This window comes from Athene cunicularia, assembly GCF_003259725.1.
Source record: "Athene cunicularia isolate RWA chromosome 1 unlocalized genomic scaffold, athCun1 chr1_part1, whole genome shotgun sequence".
NCBI lineage: Eukaryota > Metazoa > Chordata > Aves > Strigiformes > Strigidae > Athene > Athene cunicularia.
The window spans coordinates 63,893,306-63,915,586 of NW_020799091.1; the positions used below are offsets into that span (position 1 = coordinate 63,893,306).

At 36.5% G+C, this 22,281-nt stretch overlaps 1 protein-coding gene across 2 annotated transcripts in view; it reads right to left on the reverse strand.

Annotated features, from left to right (window-relative positions):
• Nucleotides 1-2,307: 2,307 nt before the first annotated feature.
• The window catches only part of DCUN1D2 (defective in cullin neddylation 1 domain containing 2), a 28,024-nt gene continuing 8,050 nt past the window's right edge, over nt 2,308-22,281 (reverse strand). Inside the window, exons 4-7 of one of the 2 annotated variants that reach the window (XR_003398008.1) lie at nt 16,987-17,083; nt 10,726-10,808; nt 8,329-8,425; nt 5,759-6,091 (exon numbers count right to left, since the gene is read on the reverse strand). Coding sequence is in view for 1 of the 2 variants with exons in the window: in XM_026845005.1 (XP_026700806.1) it covers nt 6,012-6,091; nt 8,329-8,425; nt 10,726-10,808 (260 nt within the window). In the remaining variant the exon portion in view is untranslated. Of the gene's footprint in view, nt 6,092-8,328; nt 8,426-10,725; nt 10,809-16,986; nt 17,084-22,281 lie in introns of both variants that reach the window. The other variant, XM_026845005.1, reaches the window with a different exon arrangement.

Sequence of the window (22,281 nt, forward strand, 5' to 3'; positions counted from 1 at the left end):
GCAATTATGCCTTAGGATGCCAGGGGCATTATGTAGCAACCAGAGGAGATGCAGGGCCAAGCGTTCTACAGTGAGGCCATGTCCAGCCTGCCCTCGAGATGGCTCACCATGAGCAGTGAGGACACGGCCCCTCTGCCCTGCATGGCTATAGGAACAGGCATCACCTCCCACAGCTGGGGCATTTAAGCAACGCAGAGGTAATCTGAGCCACCCCTGCACTGCCAGAGTTACTTCACGTTCTGCGTGTCTGAAAGTGAACACTCAAAATGGAAAACTAAGGCCAAGGCTGCTTACAAAAAACATTGCAGGCAGAAGTACTGATGTTGATGTCTCCATTACAGATCCACGCACCCTTCTGTGGCACCCACTCCTTCTCTATTCCTGCAGAGCATTATGATCTGGAAGCATGTGGAAATTCGAACTAGTGAAACAAGGACAGGAGAGATCACCTGCTGAGGCACCATGGAGAGCTAGTAAGGGCCTCATTGGATGAAAGGTTCCTTCCTGAAAACGGACAAAGCTATTCTTAGTTTTCCATTTATCTCTTCCTTCTGAATGTGGCTGGCAGTTGCACTGCCCTTTTGCCTTCTGTGGACTTTACCCTGTTGCATGCACGCTTGGCTGCTTGTAACACAGCCCAAATTAGGAGTAAAATATTTGGCTTTAGAGAAAGGGTTATAATGAAAACCCAGAGAAAACTTCTTAGAATTTCTATTTTTCAGCTCTGCAAAGCAGAACACACAACAAAGAATTTAGGTTTTATCTAGTTTGTTAATCGCACATGATGTCCTTTTCAAGTGGTACTTCAAGCCACTATGATCTTTCTGGGCAGAGGTAGGTTAGGTGCACTGATATCTACCCCTACTCCCCCCAAAGGAGAATATTACTTGTAAAATATACTTGCATGTCTTAAACAACCAAAATACAGTAACTCCATTGAGATGGGTAAGTATTCACTTATCATATATATTCACAACAGGAAAAAAACACAGAGCTAGCAAAAATTGTTTGATAAATGTTAAATCAGATAAAAACGCAGCTTCAGGTCCTCTCATTAGTGTACATATGATTGCTTTCGGATGGGGAGAATCCAGAACAAAAGGAAAGGGAAGTTGGGACAGTGAAGAGACTTGTTGCTGGCAACATGCTGTTGTTTCAGCTCAACTGCATTTTGAAACCCTACATGAGAACATTAAATCAGCCTTCAACAAACATGGCTCCACCTGCCTCCTCCACCTGAGGGGATGTGAATCGATGATCTCCACCACCCTAGAGAGGACTCTAGGGCAGGCACTGCTGTCTTTTATGAATAAATGAACCAGCAAATGGAGCACGAGTTGAGACTGCCCTATCAACACAAACCCTTCAGCATTTTAAGGTAAAAGATTACACCCCCAGTTCTTCACTCATGAGTGAGTGATGCTTCTGCCATTTAAAGACATTCAGCAGAGAAATGCTCTTGATTCCAAGTTCACCCATCCAAAGGATGCAGAGCCACATCCTGGAAAGCAAGGTTGATACCCAGTGGGTGTCAGACTTCAGTCAGAGCTGCATCTTTGCCACTACTGAAGGGCTCCACTTTGGCAACAGGATCATTCCTTTAGGAATAATACTAATTATAGAAGACATTCATTGAGATCCAGGAAGAAATAGTCTGGTTTTCCTCAATTCTTTAATAGGGGGATGAATCATTTTCATAGCACTTTACACCACTGCCTTAAAGGAAAAATATTCCTTTAACACCACAGTATGAACTTCTTTCTTCTTTACCTTCAAGCCTATGTCATGACATGAAGCCTATAGGGTTTGCCTAACAACAAATAGAGCATTTCCCTTCTTGTAAAAGAGGGACAAGAAAAAACACATGGGAATTTGTCAAGTATACATACCAATAAGAGGAAATATCCCAGTAATTATACTCAATCAGAATTTGAATGCCCTTAAGCTTCCCCAAGCATTTCTTATTGAGGTGAACATGTACCCATGTCTGAAATACGGAATTTTCTGTCTGTGGTTGTAGCAATAACTGCAGTTGCAGACCCCTCTGTCAAAACTTTATAACAAAAAAGCCCATTTTAGAGGTGTGGTATCCTCATGTAATTTTACCCAGCATACTGTACATGATGCCAAGGTCCGAAAAAAAGTTTTGTTAAATATTTTTTTAAAAAATTTCTTATGGTTGTAAAACATGACGCTTTTTCCTTTTCAGAAGGGTTATGCCTTTTGGTGTGCCAGATGCTGGCTGGCATCAGCTGAGGGAAGCTACTGGTGCTGACACTTGAAAGGAAAAGGTTGTCATGGTTCAAGTATCTGCATCAGAAACTTCACTAATCAGAGAAGGAAGGCAGACTCATGTGATACCAAAGCAGCCAGCCATTGGTGAAACCACTGGAGATGGATGCCAGCTGGGAGAGTACAGAGGACAACTTACTTGTTTTGATTTAAATTTTCCGAAGAGAATTAAGGACAGTTGAATACATACCTCTGAATGTCTTTGCGCAGACTTCTGAGCATGCTGCTTCTCCTGCAGAGCTCAGAGCCTAGGACTGAGCAAGACTTTCCCTGCAGTTATACCTCTCATTGCCAGTATAAACTAATGACACAAATTACAGGGAGTTTGGTCACTAGCAGGTACACGTAGTGGATGCTGCACTGCAGCTAAACACAGAGAGCTGCTTAAAAGCTTAAAGATGGCACAGATGAGCAAAACAGACATTTATTATAACCGCTCAAAAATTAATTACATCCTTGCCCTCTTCTGTCTGGTCAAATAATAATGCAAGAATCTAATAAATTAACCAGAAAACAAAAAACCCAACAGTCTTTGCAAAGCTTCCAAAGCAGAAAGCTGACAAAAACCATACAGACACCTCACATCACTGACTTCAAATCCTTTATGTTGACAGTCCATTTATTCCTTTTTCCATTGCCACAAAATTTACACACGTACAGCTTACTCAGCAACAAATCTCTCAGGTGCATTGAATGAGCAGATGCCTGCAGGTCTGCTCTCCTCAGCATGACATACATGATAAGTTACATTTAAATTTAGACTTGGCAAGTACAAATCCTGTGGCTCAGTTTCAAACACTCTAGGATGTAAAACCAAACAACTTGGCACCAAGTTTAAAAATACATACAGCATGTCTAGGAACTAATACTGTATGCACTGAACAACTTGAAGACATCTGTACCATTTATAAGTCGATCAGCCTAAGTGCTACCACTGTATCAGCTTTCTTAAAAAGCAAGTCAGAGTGCCCTGTAGAGTGGAACGGTGGGCAGCAGCAATTATTAAAATACATAAGGTACTCATAATTTGAAGGCAGTTTATTTGTTCAAGTGTGAAGGTATAACCCCATGCTATTATTTATGGGAGTGTAAAATGCATACATGGCTTCAAATGGGTATAAGACTAGGAACAAAAGAAGTGTATTACTCCTAGGAAGCTGGCTGATAAGGACCAACTCCTACTTTGAGAGTATTTTTCCCAGTCTTCCTCTGTTGGAAGGTGTCTTCCATGAAGGATCCTCACAGGAATGAGGCTTAAGAGTAAGTGAATAACTGTGTATAAATAGAAACTGAATACTGTGCTAAGAACCTTCCTTCTTTCTCAGATTAACAAGGCAAAACCCCCTCAACTCACATGCATTTTTTATGCTCTATTTATTTTAAAAGGTTCATCAGATTGATTTGAAGGAGTTCTCAGCATGAACAAATATTTTACAGGCGCTACCGCTATGAAACTACTCAGTTACATCACATAACAATAGATTAAAGTACTTCTGGTCAGTTATATTATAGCTATATATTTTAAGTGGCAATTGTGTGAATAACAAGCATTCCACTGCTTTTGGCTGGATAAATGCACTTGATGTTATGAGATGTTACACATTCACCAGAGCCTACAGGACATATATAGAAATGGCTTGTTTGAGGAAGGAAAAGCAGGCAAATAAAATGTAATAAAAAAGAGCATAATACTGTTTTTAAATCTCTGTTGATTTCTGTGGAATACCTAGACTTATGTACACAAATACCATTCTAAAAAGATGTAGTCAGAAAGTAATTTGGCTTAATGTTACTCCTTAACTCTACACAGAAGAGAGAGGCATCTGAAGACTGAGACACTGACATCCAGTGGCTGCCATGCAAGATCTAACATCTACAAATACTGCTTAGGGTAAAAAGACTACTAATAATACATCACTCATGGGGCATTTGTAACTTGCCTGCTATATTCTTATTAACAGAAAATCTGCTAATTTGTTTAAATTTGTCCTAATCCTGCTTTTTATATATCATGCACAACTGAAATTCAAGTGGAAGAATTAAGGTAATCTTTCTGTACGCAGCATGTATATTTGCTCTTGTAGGCTGCGTTGACGTAAATGAAAGCTGACTGCTTATATGAAACTCTAAATATTAGAGTTTAAGAGAATATTGTAAGCTTTTACACTCTCACAACTACAAAATAAAATAGTATGATGTCATGCAGTACTTAAATGATCTGATATGATCCCAACAGATATAAATTATATAACTTAATGCACTATTTTCTTCAAAATTCTTGCATCTATTCAGCTCTGATTACAGAAAATATATTGATCATAGCTGTACATACTCTTTAGCAACTCTTTAACAAACTTTTACAGTGGCTATGAAACTCATTTTGATGAGGTAGCATTTAAAAGAGCCCTGTGTGAAGACATGTTGAATAGTTTCTGGTAAAACTATTTTGTGCTTAGGCATTGGAAGACACTATTGAGAAAGAGGAGACTGACCTCTGTACAGTTTATAATAGATGTCTGGTGAAAGGGGAGAAGTGAATGACTGAACAAATTCAGATTTGGTGAAAACTAGTCCAATTCCATAAGCCTTGAGATCAATGATACTGTGTTAATTTACTTTTTTTTTTCATTAAATAAATAAAATTGAATGCGTAATACAACCAGAGGCATGAATGCTTATCTTCCTTACTACAAAGTCTCCTTACCCCTAAATATTTCTCCAAAGTGGAAGCCAAATAGTTAAGTCTTTGGGCTTATTCACATTTATTTTCTGTGAGAAGTGCCAGGAATTGCATCTGTAACTATGTTGCATTTAGCTAGAATTTATGATATGTTTCAGACTACAGATAAAACTAAAAAGTTACATTCTACCAGTTCATTATTTAAAATAAATAAAACACATAATTGAAGACTAACTGAACTATGATTATCAAACATGAATTATAACAGCATCTTTGGTTATTTAATATCTACTTTAAAATGGTTAATTAAAAAAGCTGGAGTTGCAACATAGCATAGAGCAGCAGGCCTTCCTCAGCGATGCTACTGCTATATGTACAAGCACTTCAAGAATAATGAGGAAGTTAATCTCACTGGGAGAAAACAAAAGGCTGGATGTAATCAATCTATAAATATAGGACTTAAAAATACAAATTTAAAATTTTGGCAGCAAGTAAAAAAAGCATGTGTGTTTTCCTGTTTTGTTACAATTCTCTATTAGGACAGATCCACAGAACTAACTTTTATAAAAATACAACATACTGCATAAGTTTTATTTAGGGATTTAATTTATATACCACAAATACTGCTTTTAATATAGGTACAATATAATACAGTTTTATTTATGTAACTGCTGGTGGTCACTTTGGATCATGAACTGAATGGCATGCTGTGCTGTCAAAACTTTAATAAAATGGCCTCTAGTTAAATTTCTCCAAAGTATAAAATCATGCAAAATCTACATCCTATATGATACAACCAGTACAAGAATTGAAGTCAATAGCCTACAAACAGCCTGGACTATCTTCTGAGTTTGTTCTTGGAGCATCCACAAGTCAGCCAACATTTTCTTTAGGCAGAAAGGAGGAATTTCTGTTTTGTCTTCAGAATCTCATCACGACCACTGACACCAGCAACAATGTGCACAGTCATCAGTCAACAAATCTTCATTACCTAATGCAGTTCAGAGCACACGTTTAGTCCATATCGACACATCTGAGGTTAGGAAGTTTTACGTTTTCCTCCTGTGACTACTGGTCGTGCATATTCCACAAAATCATCTATAAGAACAGGCCACGCTCCTGAAGAGAAGTCAAGCAATTCAGAAATTAATGTGTTGTTAACAGCAATAAATTGGTGTAGTCATTAAATACAAAGGATCAGAATCTCACTTTGACATTTCTGGCCTAGTCTAGCTTTAACATGCATGACATGATAAAACTTGAAAAAAGCAACTAATTAATACATGAAGCATTTGAATCTCTTCTTGCAGCAATAGTTCTTAGTACAAACAAAATGTCATTAAAGCACAATCCAGACCTCAAAGTTGATAAACATTAGTTGATAGCAAAACCATGGCATTTCTATTAGAGCTATTCATAACTCAGGATATATATTAGGATTTGCAGGATTAGTAGTAACAGGTATAAATTGCTTTTAGGATAGTAAAAAAAATGCTCACGTAGACAATTTAGCATAGAAAAATGATGTATTTCCTCGCAGTTAGTGAGACAGGGAGTCTAAACAATATGGTCAACTTCACCTATAGGCCTGACACGAATACAGTAACAACTTTTGTGTTAACAATATATGATGCAAAATTAATCACCATACACCCCATTATAAGTCTTGGAATCAATTATAATAAAACTCTGCTGTACCCCTTTGAACATAAGACCTGGGCTATGAATACTGGTAATAAATGGCAAGCAGTAGATCTCGAACCCTGTATCATGAAAGAACAACAGGGATTTATATGTAAAAGTAATACCTTACTAACCCAGAATACCTGCTTAGATACTGACCAAAAGATTTGCCACTTTGAAGCACACCCCAATGTAGATTTGAGAACCATTGTTGTCTATACCGGAAAAGGATGTACATGTTTAAGGACACTGTGTAACACAATAATCATAGATGGACAAGAGAAGAAATTAATACAACATCTAAATTATTGTATTTGTAATTTCACCATCATCCTGGGGTGCGATTTCACTTATTCTGCCCCAGTAGTTACACATTCCCTCTTGAAAAGCAGCCTCAAAGTAAAGGTACTTCCTGTCCCCATAGGGTTAAATGTCAGTCATATAGAAAGCCTATTAAAACACCCAGACTTACACCGGATACTGGAAGAAGTTAAAGAAAAAGAGCAAGAAACTTTACTCACAACCTTTCATGATGGGGAAAGAATAAAAAAGGTCTTAAAGATGGTTGAGCAGGAAGGGAAACATAATTGGTGGGATACACTCTTCGGATAGTCGCCGACAACTACTGGAATCTTAAACACTGCCCTTCACCCAGTGGTTGCTTTATTAATATCTGTAGCAATCTTGTTAATCCTTACTGTAGCTATATATGTATAGATCTGGAGACTTACAAAACGCTTGCAAGCTATATATGATACTTTATATCACAATCCAAGCTTTAAGCAATAAACTAACTAATTTATAGGATAGTACTAACATATTATAGGGCAAGGGAAATAGATTAAGAAGTAGATAAATAAGTAGTAAAAGAATTTACTAAGTAAAAAGAAAAGGGGGGAATGAGACAGGGAGTCTAAACAATCTTAGATTGATGGTGCAAGACCTGCGCAAAAACAAGGGGAGGCGTATGGGACTGTTCGAAAAAGACATACCAAGTACTGATAACGTTGCTAGGTGATTAACTCCTAGCCCAAAGAGAAGTCCCTCCTAGTCTTTGAAAAACAGACAACCCCAAAACATTGGCCTGGAAGAAAGCCAGAGAACAACTGAGGCTGCACAGAGCGACAGGGAGAAAAGTTCATCAGCGAAGAAGAGGAGGAGACCTGATTACCATGAGAAGCGAGAAGAGGCGGGGGTAAACTATGTATATGTATAGGCGTTTTATGAATATACACTATTTTGTAACATATAAGCCGGACGAGAGCTGCAAACGATGCGCATGCTTGTGGTGGAGCGACCCCCCATGCGCCCAGCGCTGAATAAACATACCCACTTTATAACCCCAAAAGTTATAGAGTGATTTCTCCACAAAACAGTTAGCAGCGCTTTTGTACAAAAAAATACAGTTTCACAGACTCTTGCAGCATTAACAGGTTCAAATAGCATGTGCTATATCTCATGATGTGACAGTATCTTTACTTCTATTTACATATTACAGCTAACTAGTTAACCTTCTTATCATTACTGTTTTGGCAACAAGTATGACACTATATTTGCAGCTAAACCTCTAACAGTAAACAAATTAAGACAGACATAGCAGCATGTTCTGTTTGTTTATAGCAATATTTTAATTCTGCGGTACCAGTTTTTGAAGATAATCAAATACTGCTTACCTTCTTCATCATAGTTGGACATATCATCTGCAATCATATTTCCGAAGTCTAACAAAAGATTCCAAGTATCTTTTGGAATTGATCTTTTATGATGTTCCTATAAAGGAGGAAAAATGGTACCGTTTGATCCAAACTATTTTCAAACTACACAGTAGTATTTTATATTGACATATAAAGAAATACACATTTTACAAGTATTTCTTTTTCTTCTTTTTTTTTTTTTTTTTTTAAATAAGGTTCAGAGCTTCCAAAGAAAGCTACAAAACAAACTTCAACTAAAGAAGACAAAAAAGTGTAAGAAGGCTTTGATAGCTGTCTTATTTCTTCCGTTCTGTTTTTAGAATACGTGTTTCTAACTTGTTATGGAAAAGAATAAACCCAATGCACTTTAGATTTCTGCTTAATAGCATCTATTTCAGGTTCTGAAACTGTACAGCCATGGGTTAGCATTCTGTCATTTCAACTTGAGCCCCTTTTTCCTTATGCTTACCCAGTCTCTCTTTCAACTTGTGGGTTACAGTTGCACCTACATTCTTCTCATTCCCAGATTGCCTTCCAGCCTCTCTTCAGCTATTCTCTCCTTCACCATGATGCACTACCTGCATCTGCTCCACTTCTGCCCAGCCTGTCCTATATTCTCCACAACTGCCTCCCTGCCTGATTTCAAATGCGTTCTTTCTGGATCACTCTCCATTCACAAGTAGTTGTTGCCACCCTGGCCAGTTTAAGCAGCACTCCGAAAAACTTAAGTCCTAGTCAGCATTCTCAGCTTTTAAAATTAGCTTTCCCAAGAAGACAGTGTGTGGGGAAACACAAGCAGTTGTTAGCTGTAGGATCAAGTCAGATCATTCACATCTCCCTTCATCTGTTGATACTGCTTTATTACCTGAGGATAGCAGGTGATTAATAGGGAATTAAATTTTAACACCTAATTTTCATTTGTAGTAAAAAAGTTGCAATTGCATGATAAGACTTGCTCAGTGAAGGGTTGGGGTTATTTGTGGGTTTGGTTTTGTATTGTGGGGTGAGGTGCTGTTTAGTTTTTTTTTTTAAGCAGTAGTACTCTAAAGTATTGAGAAAAACAAACTGCATTTCAAAAATTTGAAACTTGATCAAAATGAGGTTGCTGTCCAATGCAACAGCAAACATGTCCTCCCACTCAAGCCAACGGCTGTATCTTGACTGCAAAAAATATGACAAGCAAACATACCTTCTGGAAAAGGTTCCTTAAAGCAAACCAAAAAAGCCCCATCCTAACGAGTCCTATCTTGCTTCTTAAGTAGAATTTTTAAAATCTAAACATTTCCTCTAAAGTAAATATTCAGGTTAAATATTTGTAGCAAAGACACTGTATACCAGATCATCTAGATTACTGCTTGAAGTAGAGAACTGCAGAACAGTCCACTGTAACAAACTTCATCACTTAAGTGAGAAAAAAAGACTTTTCTTCAGTTACATTTATAGATATAAATTTAGATGTGTTCAGTGTATTAAGGCAGTTAAAATACGAAATGTTTTTACAAGTTCTCTTGATGAAACTGGTACGTTATTCAGTGCATAAAATAAATATACTGTCCAAAAAATGTCAGAAAATACTGCAAAAATGATACACTTCCTCTATTAAGCACAGGTGATTATGGGACAAAATGCAGAAAGACTTCTTAATTCTCCTAAACAACAGATAAGATGATAAATTGAGGGAAAAAAAAAAATATATATTATACATTATGTAACATTAGGTAAGGGGTTTTTTTGCAAGTACATAGAAATGCAAATGTAGAAACATGGATGAGTGAATCAGGTCTTTAATAAGAATATTTTGCAATTTCTAAAGTTTAATTTATGCATCTCTACTCCATTGCCCACAGAATTGCACTGGTAAGAGAAAACTGTCAAGATCAGTTCACAACTATTATCAAAAAAAAAAAAAAAAAAAAAATAATTACTCAGACAAGAACTTTTGCTTAAAAAGAAAAGTCTCTCAGGTTAAGTCAGACATAACAGAATTGACATATAAAAAAGACTGAGTTCATGCATTAATACCACAAAAGGCAGAGCATGGTAAAATACATGGTTGACAATAACCACAGCTGTCTTGAGAATAAAGACTACATAGGTTCAATTTACAGTCATGTCTTCCTTTCATGCAGAAGCTTTCACAAGTAGGAGGATACAGGATCAAGCAAGCAGAATGCTCTCCTGCTTTGCTACATCTTTTTGCATTCTTCTCAGAAAATTATTTAAAGAAGATTTAGTTTGGCTTAAGACTATTTTCAGTTTTCAAAAATGAAAAAGTTTGAAGGAAGTATTTAGATATCCTGTCATTTTCTTTATTGTAAGCACACAGCCTACAAGCCAGACTATTGTGGACTAAGACAGTCAGGAAGGAATACTTACCAACAAAAATTTATTCCAAAGATCTAGAAATTTAAACCTTCCTGACAAGACTAAATTCCAATATGCAATTGCCATTTCTAGATCTGCAAGAGACAAAGCAACATATAAATATTACAGCACATTATATGCAATAGAACTCTTATGGTTAAACAATTAATGCTATATCCAGTATATTATGATACAAACAAATAACATTCTTTTAAAATCACTACAAAAATTATAAGGAACTACTCTCACTGACCCAAAAGGCAGAAGACAAGCAGTAATGGTATAAACTGCATATTGAACACTGCGGTCAAAGACTAAAATATTTTTGTCACCATCCAGCAGTGCCAGATTAAAGCTACTTTCCATCTGCAGAAACAGAACAAAATAGTTATCAATAACTCCATCTACAAATAAAAATACCCAATAGATACACACAGAAATGCACCAAAAATTGATAGAAACCCAAACATGTAAGTCTGCAGGTGCCAATTCCTGTTAATTTATCACATTTTAGACACACTTGACTTTAAAGGGAATTTAAGGACATGTGGGATAAAAAAAGATTTGCCTGGGGCATGATAATTCTACAGCACCCCTTTCAGCAATAATTCTCTTCTGGAATCATTCGACAAACACCTACACCCAATACTGAAAATATGAGTCCAAAAAAGCAGCCCTTATTCTGCACCATGACCAGCTCATGCACACCAACAGGAGGATGCAGCACTGCCACACATTCAAGCAGAAAAGCAGGAGCAACATTAGACGCAGCATAACGGTAGAAAGGATGGTTTTTGAAGGCCTGTTTTCATTCCCAGAAACTCACAATACCTAATGGCTTCTGTGTTTGGTCCCACAGGCAACAGCTCTAAACTGTACGCACGCTGCTGTGCAAACCACAAAATAAAGGACAGACTTTCTTAAACCAAAAAAGATGTCTGTTTGTGCCATTAGTGTAAAGGACGTATAAACAGAATATGAAACTTGATAGAAAGTATTGTCATAGTAGATAAGATGGAAGCTTGACCTCCACATACAAGAAAGGAGCATGGTATTTGAAACTGTAATATCACATTACGAACCAAAGGACACTGTCACCTGAAATCAAATTTCAAGTCTGAAAGAGATGTTCCAGATTTTAACTTAGCCAGTTCCCTAGAGTCTCTATCATAGAGGGCTGGGGCCCAGACAAAGTGCAGTAGTTAAGATGTAGAGAAATGCAATATGTCTACAGCTAGCTATACAGAGACAGCGCTGCCAGTGTTTGTTCTACTATGATCAGAGTGCTTTTCGGTACAGAACTTGCTTTACACCCTAATAAACTTCTTTCAGTCTTTTCTGTTTTGTCACCATGCTCACTTTTTTGCAGAAAGTAAGTAGGAGAGAATAGTTAATAGCATTTCTTTGCTGTTTAGATATACAGGTTAATTATTCATAAGTTATCCCAAATGAAAAGCAAAATAAATGGGAAGGGAGAAACTTGAATAATCTTCCTGTGAAGTGACTGGCTTTGATTCCATTCACTCAGGCTTCTTTATGAAGACTCAACCTTTTCAAGTCAATCTTGCAAATCTGTCACGTGACAATATTAAGCAAAATGCACTTTAAAGAAAACACACTTTAATAACAGAAGAGATTTTATACTTCCAATGGAAATATTCCTTGAAAAAAGGAAGAAGCTGCAGACAAGGAAACAAAGATGGTTAACGGTGCCACAAAAAAGTTAAAAGGGAAAGAAGAGGCCAAATGTGTCAAATGTAAATGTGTCAAATTTAGTATTATGTTAAGGTGAACTTGATTATTTCAGAATTGTATTTAACATAGTGCACGTGAAATACTATCTTAATTAAGTTGATACTTGAGGGATACATTACACGTGTGCAAACTGATTCTCCTGCACAAACATGCAGGAATTATTTGCTGTAATGTACAACAAAAGAATATCCTGCTGAGGATGCCCCTCTGTAGTGGCTGAAATTGGTCCATGCTGGAAGTGCTCTTCCCATTAAGCACATGGAGAGAAGTCCTGATCTTGGTTAAAATTAGCTCAAGGGAAAAAAATTTACAAAGTAAATCTTTCTCATCAGGTTCACTGCAATCACACAAGCTCACGAACTAACACAAGAGATATTTGAATAAAAGGACTAGATGGGACAATCAGTTTTGGGAGTGGTGGCAGTTTATGCAATCTTGAAGTATTTGAGAAAACTAGGCCTTCAGGTATGCTAGATTCTCAGGGGATACGGCTACACTTTTGACTGAAGACCTACCCTACCTAGGTAGAAAAACTTAGCCCTTGAGGACAGAAAGGAGGATTTTTCTACTTTAAAGGAAAGACCTACTTACACAGAGTTCAAGTTCTACATTAGGATGCTGAAAGTAGTATCAATAAACAGTAATGCTGTGGAGTTTGTGTTTCTCCTACAATAGCACAGCACTAAAAGATACATGTATTAAAAAAAAGGCCTTATGCCTTGGGAGTTCTGCATCCCCACAAGAAGATGCTTTTGCACGGCATGGATTTCTTAGGCAGTCTTAGGAATACCTATTTCAATGCTGCATAGATATGAAGACTTCATTACAAATAAAATAAAATCAAACTACAATTATCAAAATATGGTGGATTGTACCAAAAATTATGCTTCACACATTACAGAGTAATAATGCAAGTTTTATAAATGGAAAGGAAAAGACAGATGCATGGATCTCTGGAAACTAATGCCTAAGCCAGGACCAGTTTAGAAGAGACTTCACTGCAAACATCCATGTTCATATCCAAACCATAAAATTGCTAAACAGTTAATGTTTAAAGAACATAATAGAAATACTACATCATATACTGTGCATTAAAAAATGGTTTGAACTTTTCCTTCACCCCAAAACATTTTCAGTGTCAGTATCTAGCAGGTGTTGTGTCATGCAGCCCCTTCAGGATAATGGGTTTATAGTCCAAAGTTTTTACATACACTAAAACAAAGCTTCAAAATATATATATTCAGCTTTCTAGATATCTAGTCTAGTTGTGGATACATACAGCATCTATAAAGCTTTCTGTAGTAAAACCCTAAGAACTGAGTCATCTAAGAGTGATAGCAATTACCATGAGAAAATTATTAAAATTACTAAAAAAAATTTGAAATTAAAAAAATTTAAAAATTTAAAAATATCTAAGTAACGCAAGTTCAAGGAGGAAAAGGTTAGTAAAATAATGTTTTATTTTAAACATGACTTTGTAAGTAACATTTATTATAGTAAACATGCTTTAGTATGTTTTAAAAGGGGTGCTTTACACTTCTGATTTATTAAACAGTTTTTTACAATCAGAAGTAAAGCATTTTGTATGCAGTATGATCTATTTCTGAAACATTAAAGCCTCATTCTAAAATCGTTTTTAAAAAACCCTCAGCCTCTCCTACCCTGATTGAACAAAAAGCCTGAAGTGATAACAAATTAGCACAATTAATGCAGGATAAATACATTATTAGATAGACAGCCAGTGTCTATTTTCAAGATTTGATTAAATGTTAATCTTATTAATAACAACAACAGCAAATCATTATTAGATTCTTGCATGAACAAAAAAAAAAATCAAATTAAGTTCCTCACCACTTTGCTATGATTTTGGACAAGGGCAATGAAGTCATTGCACACAAGTAATCAAGGAAATAAGAAAACAGAAAGATAATTCATCAGATAGCAAGGAACTGGCTGGAGAGTAGGATTTATGAGGAACACAAAATGCAGTTCATTTAGATCTGCTGTGCCAAAACAACACTCTGGGACTGCAGCACTCACTTGTCATCCTCTGCCAAATAGAGCTTTCCAGCTCTCAGACTGTCCTACCAATAGAGCTGCTCATGCAGTCATGTTTGAAGCTGTCAGAATATTAAAACTAATTCACCTGAATTACTGATATAACTTAAAAGAAAAAAGACTAAATGCACTTCACTGGCCTTCTAATGATATTTTAGAATCTTTATTTATAAGAATACTTTAATATTAGCCACTGTTGCCCTCATGAACCTTAGTTAGCATATTAATCAGGTTCTGTACATTATGATGGTAGAGTCCATCATGTTTTAGAGCTTGTAAACAAATAATTTATTTTAATTTAATGTTCTGAGATTAACTGATTGTTCCAGTATTGTCTTTTTCTTCCTTTATTGATGTTTAATCTTCTTATAACTATCGTAAGCTTTGCTACTTTATATGTCATCTCTATGAGAGACTTTGGGCAGATTGTTTTAAGTGTCAGTGCTCACCAATGAGTTTCATTCAAACATTACTCTCTCAAGATACATGGGCAGCAATTTTTTTTTTTCAAAATAACAGGATGCATCAGCCTTACCCAGTCCATCTACAGACAGAAACCAACAAATTAGTAAAGAATGTAACAAAGCTTGTAGGAGAGAAAAGTTACTTTTATTAGTTAATATGGATTAAAAAAAAAAAAGATAAAGTTTTGGAAATGAAATTGTCAGAGCCAAGAGCCCCTTTATTTGAGGCTTTCTCTCCCCAGTGCTTGAACCAAAACTTATCCTATAGCTTTGAAAAGAGAAGAATAACAAACTCTCCTCTTCCCAACACTGCATAAAAAAATGAGTCTGGACAAGACATAAATCTGTCATTCAATTGCTTTGTGAAAACATATGTAGCCTCTGTGAGAGGCTGAACTTCAGATGTTTTCTTTATAGTCATATAATTTGCCCTAAAGTATCACTTGGTCAATATTCTTTGATCTCCTCCCTCTTATTTTCTTACTGTGACTACAGTCAAATATACTTCTGTAAAGCTAAAACAAAAGCTACATTGCACAAAATTATTTTGTTTCAATAAAATTCCTGGACACTATGCCAAAACTGGTGCAGATGTGGGAACAGTGGAAATTGGTGTCAATCGATCTCAAAAATTGGACTATTGCACTACCTGACCAACAAACATCAAATGAATACTTGCAAGATTCAGTGAGTTACTTGATTCCTTGTTTCCTCATCTGAATGATTTTAAGAGTCTTCTTTGGCCTCCAAATTACTATGAACATGAACACAAGAATTAGTTTCTTTCCTATCAAACTTTTCCTTCTTCTACACACTAACAAAATCCACATAGCAAAGTAATAATACCATCAGGTTTCAACCTAAAACCCCTTCACCAAATTGCCAAAAGTTTAGAGAAAAACAGCCCTTATCTGCAATTAGGAGCTCCCCACAGAAGGAAGAGAGAAGGGACAAACAGATAAGGAGTATGATACAAATACTAACTCAGGATCCAGCTGAATTGGATCCATTCACCCCTGCAAAGCCATAAACAAAAGAGCTCCCCAGTGCTTTATGTTAGGGCATGTATAATGCACGGTGTCAAAGTCCCTGTGGTGGACAGGGGAGAGTACTGATGAGCTCTGCAGGAATCGGGCAGGGTCTGACTTCACTTATGAACTCTATCACAGCATCTGACACACTGAAGCAGGCTGATTCCAAGCAAGCCTTTCATGTTTATTATCTTGAGTATCAACTGCACAAAAGCAGATAAACTGCTTCTGAACGTGAGCTAGGCTTAGAAGAAGATAGTTATCTAAATGCCAGTTTGAGTGCAGCCTAATGAATCTGATTGTAGCCAGTTTCAAAATCCTTCCGTCTCCACAAATCTCTCCACGTACAATTCAGATAAACTACAACAGATGACTTAAAGTTGACTAGATACACATTTCCCAAATAAGAACCAAACATGATCAAAAGAATCAATGAGGGATTACTAGAACTGGCAATTGTGCCACATTTTTGCTTCTACTATTGGCCTTTTTTTGATCAGAGAACCCTGTTCTGTACTAAGCTTCTCTTAAATTGCTGGAATTTTCAGAAAGAAAAATGTGAACAAAAATAAAGTGAGGACCACATACACAGGCAAAGGCCATCAAAACACCTAATATACAGCATTCACAGACCTCTTCCAAAGTAAATGTGAAATTAATTTATTGAACTCCCTCAACTTCTTCCATCCACTCACTCCTACAAACACCCTACAAAAGGATCAATCTAATTTTTCATTGAAAGGGGAGGAAATCTTGATAAGTATTTATGGAGGGAAAAAAGAAAAAAGAAAAAAAAAAGAAAAAAAAAAAGATAGCCAGGTAGCCTTCCCTAATGTCTAAGTGTTTCTTCAAAGAATCTTGAGATACTACTACGATGAAAGCCAAAGCTGATGTTGCTTCAATTAAAAAGAGCACGTTATACTCATCTGCTCATAGAAGATGCAACCTCCTTGAAGTCCACATACCGGATGCAAAGATAGTCATTCTTCTGGTGTTGAGGTAATATTTGATTCAAGTCTGAATGCCCTCCTCATGTATCATCGCTTGCTTGATCCCAGGAAACTGGCAGAGAGAAGGAAGCACAACCTTTTGAGCCAGCAAGCAGGCGAAGGGACCACAAAGGACTGATGAAGAACCAAATCTGCTTTATGTTTCCATGTTGAAAGTCGAAGACCATGAAAGAATGCATTAAGTTCCTCCACGGTGCTGAAACAAACTGTAGTAAACTCCTGAGTATGAGGAATCTCCTGAACATATCTTGTTGGGGCTCAGAGGGAGACCCTTTAAGAGACTCACAGTAAGTATCAGGTTCAAAAAAAAAAAGAAAGATGGATCTAAGGATTTGTTTTGAACTTGGACAGTGTCCTTAGACATCTGAACTGCTCTGTATACAACCTGGCAAAAGATCTATAATCCTATTCTTTTGTAAACATTAACCAAGAGCTAGGATGCAAAATTTCACTTTGGGAAACTGGGAGTAGAAGGTGAGATAAATTTCTCCAAGGTGAGATAAACTTTTCTAAATCTGCACCATGCAAAACTTGAAAGATTGTACTAAATATAGTAGCAATAACATGACAGCAAATTAAACAAACAGAATCACAGTTATCCATAATAATTCTTTGTAAAAGTCTCCTGGCAAACCAGACCTTAATAAACTGCACCTTTTACATTATCTCAAAATAGACACAAAACATGCAGATGAAGTTTAATATATCTAAATATTATGCCTACCAGGTCCAATACGTAGCCATTGAGATGGCAATGCTGTGTTGAAACCTTGCTTTCTTTTTTTCCTGAATTCTGACCGCCACTTAGAGAACAATAGTCTTAACAGTTACAAGCATTCATCTTTTTCTTAGGTAATAATAAAATCTCTTCAGATGTATTTGAAAGACATTTGACAGTTGGGTCCTCAGTAATGTTATTCAGAACATCATTTTTCGCTCAAAGAAAACCATGACAGATCTTATACAATATGCTTTTGCCTCCTGCACCTCCCTACTTACACAAGTTGTCACCTAGGGGGACTGGTACTACATTTACTACTTTAAACAGCATGCGTCCAGACTGAAGCATGTACTACTTGACAATATTAAGCTAATAAAAAGGGAAACATTCAAGTTGGATGAGGCTACAGAGACGAAAGTCTGCAGATATAAAGGGAAATAAAATTTCCCTAGTATCACCACATGAACTGTGGAAAAGGCTCTTATAAAAGGCAGTCCTGTGTTTAGGAATGAGTATTGTTGTACTGAACTCTATGCCTATTTTGGGGGAATGACATAATAGACGTAAATTAATTTACTGGAGAGGATTCCTCCCATTTAATTACATAAAGGCAGAATTTCTTGCACTGGTTTTGAGGGAAGCTGTGGAATAAGAAGAAATCAAAAAGCAATGAAAGACAGACTGTTCTAAAAATAAATAAACCACAAAATTACATATACACACCTCCCCCTAGAACTCTTTCCTGGAGCAAAATCTACTGTACTGCTAAGACGACTACGTTGGGTATCACCAAAACCCTTCTATCACCAAGAAAACTTCTAAGAAGGGCTTCTGTGCCTTCCCACTCCCTCCTTTATGAATGTCAGCTGTTGTAACAAGAGACACTATGCATCCTGCAGATATCTCCTGGAAAAGAAGTGGTTTGGATACATAGATTTTTTTCAAGATATGCTCCAGGCAAAAAGGTTAAATGAAAACTGACAGTAATCTGAGAAACAACTTTTAGAAATTCAGTCTGAAAGTGCTGGTGCCCAGAGTGAAGCTAGACATGGTGAAATTCATCTCAGTGTGCTGATGCAACCTCAAACTGCTACCTATTATCTTTAAGACTACACAAAGGAGGTTCTAGAAGAACCTTGGTGGTTCTCTGCCAAACTGGTGGAAGTAACTTATCCATGGGTGTCAGTCCTGTATCTAACACTGTCCAATACTTAAGTCACTCAGATGATACAAAGAAAACTTCTATTAAATCTTCAATTTACACAAAATCTAAAAAAGGCATTGCATAGTAGAGGACAGGATTAGAATTCAAAATTATTTGGACAAATTGGAAAACCCCTTGGAAGTAAATAAAGATTTCATTAAAGAGAAGTGCAAAGTCATATAGGTAGTGGGAATAATTGACTACAGAAATACAAGATCAGAATTAACTGTGTGCATTGCAGTTCTGCAGAAACCCAGTAATATAACAGCACTATCAGTGTTATAAACATAAGCAAACTTAATAATGGGATGTAAAACAAAGAGCAAAAGTATCTAAGGCACATGGAAGATACCTAGCCTGTTTGGGTACAAGAGAAAGTTAGATCAATTGGACTGCAAAGGAAAAGACAAGATACCGTTCCAATATCAGAGAACTGGAAGATAAAATTTATCAAGGTTGTTGGTTTTACTCAGTCAAGAGACTAAGGAAGACACAGACTTAGTTGCAAAATATGTAAAAAGTTGTTACTAACTCTAAGGAGACATGTATTCTGTGTATTTCCTCTGGATGAGTAAGTATTGCACTGAAAATTCAGGAATAGAGTTTTAAGTTATATGCTAGAGAAAGAAAAAAAAAAACCACCTAACAATAGTTTTGAGCAAGCATGGACACAGATGTAGGAGACCAGCCACCAGAAATTTAAGATTATATTAAGTGAAGGCAGTGGCTCCCAAACTTTTTCAGCCAGAGGACCACTGCCAATCAGATCTCAATCTTGGTTATAACTACTGAAACTGAAAAGGCAAGTTAGTATATATGGCTAGCACACCACTGAACATTTGGTTAGAAAAATATCTGTGAGGAAGGGTTTTGGAAGACATCGATCCTATCTGGCACAAGGGAATACACTATGTAAGTGTTTCTCTTAAATTTAAAGACCACCTGGCATATTAAAAAGGAATCCATGAATCACTGTATTTCCTGATGTTCTTCAGGGAAAATGGGACAAAAAAACCCCAGTAGTAGTTGCTGCTTATAACTTCTTAAAACAGCAGAAATAGATTTAAAAAAAAAAAGTAATCTGAAACATATTAAAATACTGATAGAGCAATGAATGTGACTCATAACCAAAGCATCACTGTTTGGACATTTCAGAGGTATTTCAGTAATTTATAGTTTCAATATGTTAAGACAAGAAACATGAAAAATAATTGCATTAATGCATCTTTTTTTACTATGACAGACATTTTTCTGGTGAGCTCTATTCTCAAGTTATTTCCGTTAAAAAAAAAAAGCAAAAGCATTAGCACTCAGCCTGAAGGATCCAACAGAAGAACCATTATTAACATTCTGATAAGAATAAGAATTTCCCATTTGTCACTGGCACTATGTCAAAGCTGCTTAGTTTTCAAATAGGCGTATTCATAGGTCATGTGTATACCTGAGAATCAAACAATATTCTTTTAGCTTACAGATCACTCTCCTGAGTGCAAGAGCTACCAGACTCTTAAATCTGGTGATTTAAGCTCTGAGTGTAGTAAGAAGTAGTGTTATACCACCCCAGAAATATCACATTAAAATATTTTGTAACTGAAAATTAGGAAAGAATTCCTTTGATTATTTCCACTTCATTAATTAAAACCATGCACTTCTATCCCTACTTGATACAAACTTACTGTCCTCTTAGTCTTCAAGTCATAACTCAAATGCAAACGTATGGGAATGAGTAGGCAAGCACTATCATGGGAGCCTGTCACCAGAAATATTTTAAGGCAAGCCGCTAGGGCAGTAGCTTAGGAGTATCCTATATTTAGGTAGCACTGCATGTCATCTGATGTGCATGGGAAGAAGAAGGGGAGGTCAACACCTCAAGATGACCTAGACAGAGCTACGCAGAGATTTATACCAGCTTGTTTGGTAACCAATCTAATTATACGTTCTCTTTAACTGTCTGGACTGAATTCATAAAAGCATCCTGAGCCAAGGCTCCAAACTTAGTAAGAGAGAAACAGATTTTGTACATGGATGAGATAAATTCCCACATCTCCTTGACAATAAGGCACACAGTCATTGGGACACAAATACCAAACATCTCTAACATTAGTTGTGGAGAGAGGCAGGGAAGGTGGAGTTTCTCATTCTGGAAGAAAATACATAGTGTATACAGAGAAGAGGATGTAAAGTAAAAAAGCACCCAAGCCTATATTAAATGTAGCTGAAGCAACTAGAATTCTCAGCTTGTACAGACAGTCTTGTAAGATAACTGATTTATTTTTTTTCCCTTGATGAACACTTTTTTTCTGAAAAAGAACAAACATAGCTCTTAAAATAATCGCAGCAGGAAGCAGCATGTTGTAAATGCCAACTTGTAAACTTATTTTTCTCCTTCATCTCTCTTTTCTGCTGAATATAATGGCATTCCCTGAAAAGATTCTAACTCCAAACCTATACAGTGCTAATTTTTATTTGGATAAGCCGTCACTGACCTCAATCACTCAAAAATGTCAGATTAGTCAATATGCTTGCTTAGCACTCTCTTTCTACTCGATCTATAGTGATCCAAGTTCACACCAGAAAAAATGTGGTGTATCTCCACTAAAATAAGAGCACTGGCACCTGCTTATACTTATCTAATATCTAGAATCATCTCTGCAAAACCAGAAAAAGTCTGACAAAAAACGTCACCAACATACTGCCATGTAAGAACTAAGCACTACTTGAAATTAAGTAACAGTAAGTATTACCAGAATTATTAAAATTCCTGAAAACTGAAATCAGGAACAGTTCCAGTCAACTCTTTCTACAGTTTATTTTAAGCATTTCTCCTGCTAATACTTCAACACATAGTGCAAGAAGGCACTTTGGTGTTTTATTACCAATAAGCACCATTCTTACACAACAGAGATGACAAACTTAGAAATGAAAGGGCCTCCATAGGGAATAAACAGAAGTAATGGAAAACAAGTAAAGTTTCCTTCTCCCTCTTCTGTCAAATAAACAGTACATTCATTCAGTTCCATAATCTGGGTTGGGCTACCTTCCCTCCTCCTCTCTTTGTGCAGGCTTAGGTGAAAAGCTTTAGAGACATATTTCCCAAGTACATGAATTTCACGTTGGAATTGATCCAATTAAATCAAAAAGCCATTTGTAATATTTCTTTAGGTATCCCATAAATTCCAACCTCATCTGTAACTGACTTACCTTTTCCGCAATCTGAAAGTACTAGGCTTTAATGAAGAGAGGCAAGAAAATGAACACCTATTAAGAGACTTGAATTCCAAGCAGTCTCACAGAACCACTACAAGACTATTTCATTTTTGTGTCT